Source organism: Neocloeon triangulifer, unplaced genomic scaffold (assembly GCF_031216515.1).
Source record: "Neocloeon triangulifer isolate White Clay Creek 2 clone unplaced genomic scaffold, ASM3121651v1 ptg000009l, whole genome shotgun sequence".
Lineage (NCBI taxonomy): Eukaryota > Metazoa > Arthropoda > Insecta > Ephemeroptera > Baetidae > Neocloeon > Neocloeon triangulifer.
Window position 1 is genome coordinate 5,513,089 of NW_026775551.1, and position 1,623 is coordinate 5,514,711.

Genomic DNA, 1,623 nt, shown 5'->3' on the forward strand with positions numbered 1-1,623 from the left:
CGGAAAATGCGTGACCTTTTTGCATTAAAACTATGTACTTGCCTGGTACTTGCAAAAAATTAAAATCAGTATATATTTTTCACTTTATTTTTGAAGTTAGTATATTAGAAATTATCAGATATTTTAATGAATTTTACCAGCAAATGATTATTTAATCATTTTTGGCCTTGAAAGAAAAATTTACATAATCATTAAATGAATACGACAATACGTAGGTGTGTCCCGTGTGTCTTTTGATTAGCATCATGATATGACCATACAAAAGCATCTCGATTTTGAGACAAGGCTTAAGATAATTACTTAAAATTAATTCAATTATTTAGATAAATATTTTTATTGTTACAAACTGATTAATTAAAGAAAAAGTCTGTATATTTAATTTTATTTACCAGGGAATATCAACATAAATTATTATTAACATTATTATTGCGGTTTAATATGCTTCACAAATGTATTTTTCAATTGCTCCACAGTCTCCGTCCAACCAATAGTTGGAAAATGACCAAGACGAGAGGTACACACAGAAGTGCCTTGCGAAGGGGTTAGGACGGCTGCCCGCCCAGTCAGTGAAGCCAAAGGGCAGCTCGAGGTCAACCCAGGTCCAAATACCATCTGTCGTTGCGGTGTCGTTTAGTTCTTTGCCACCGGTCCAGTGATAGGTGTTTCCAAGTCCTCGAAGTTTTTATAGGAATAAAATGAATAAAATTTCAAATTTAATTTATTTCAAATAACCATTCGCACTGACGTAATCAAAAATCGCCGTGTTTTCCTCTTCAGACTCGATCGCCAGCATTTTCATTTGCAGTCCGTGACATGCCTCAGATGCTTTAGACCACGTGAGCTTTTTAGTTTAAAAGCTCATTAATTAAAATAAAAATAATGATTTCCGAGACAAATTTACCTCATCCGTCGAAAAAAAGTATTCTTTTCCTCCAATATTGACAGCAGCCTGAGAAAAATATTTTTCTTTAATTTTTACTGGCGTAAATTTGAAAAAAAAATGTGACTTTTTAATTGCTAACTTGATCAAGTATTTTTCCATGTTAAGGTATCAATGGGCTTATTTTTATAAGCAATAAAAAATATAATTACCTTGGCGCAAACCAAACCTACGAGTACGAGAACGATTTTGATGAACATGGCGCTGCACTGCAAATGAACCGCATAACAACCCAACCCGACTTAAATTGACCCGTCTTATCGATCGGTTGTTATCAGTTAAAATCTCAACAATGTCATGGCCGTCGCATTTCCACATAATTAAAATTCTGCTGCCACCGTTAAACACTTTTCATTATTTATAATTTTTTGTGTTAAAATAGCAATTGTAATTATACAACGCGCGTCCATTCGAAATTTCCCGTCATTGCGATGAAGGAAGAATTTGATATGCAATAAAACGTGTTGACGCGTAATTCCTGTTCGAACTTGATCGTCGCTGCAAAAGGAAGAAGAAAAAGAAACGCAGCACGGGTTAATTGTGTAAAGCGAGCCGGTCGTCGCACTCGCGCAGCTCATCTCCCGATGATCACAAGAGCCGATTTTGACAGATTAAAATAATTAAAATGCAACAGCACGACGACGGTCGGCTTTTTTTTTTGCCAGCGCGCGCGTGTAATTGCT

General features: G+C 35.6%; 1 protein-coding gene across 1 annotated transcript; it reads right to left on the minus strand.

Moving 5' to 3' along the window:
- Positions 1-354: 354 nt before the first annotated feature.
- On the minus strand, positions 355-1,167 carry LOC132195376 (lithostathine-1-like). Its single transcript, XM_059617323.1, has 4 exons — positions 1,093-1,167; positions 902-949; positions 733-841; positions 355-672 (listed from the first exon to the last, which is right to left on the minus strand). Exons 1-4 carry the CDS (start codon positions 1,138-1,140, stop codon positions 434-436), a joined length of 444 nt encoding a protein of 147 aa, XP_059473306.1. The 5' UTR covers positions 1,141-1,167; the 3' UTR covers positions 355-433.
- Between the last annotated feature and the right edge of the window lie 456 nt (positions 1,168-1,623).

What these genes read in the sequence shown, in the direction of transcription:
- LOC132195376 (XM_059617323.1), bottom strand. Translation starts at nt 1,140, where the DNA reads ATGTTCATCAAAATCGTTCTCGTACTCGTAGGTTTGGTTTGCGCCAAG. An exon ending in TAGGTTTGGTTTGCGCCAAG is followed by an intron (nt 950 to 1,092) that starts GTAATTATATTT and finishes TATTTTTCTCAG; the next exon opens with GCTGCTGTCAATATTGGAGG. An exon ending in TGATTACGTCAGTGCGAATG is followed by an intron (nt 673 to 732) that starts GTTATTTGAAAT and finishes AAAAACTTCGAG; the next exon opens with GACTTGGAAACACCTATCAC.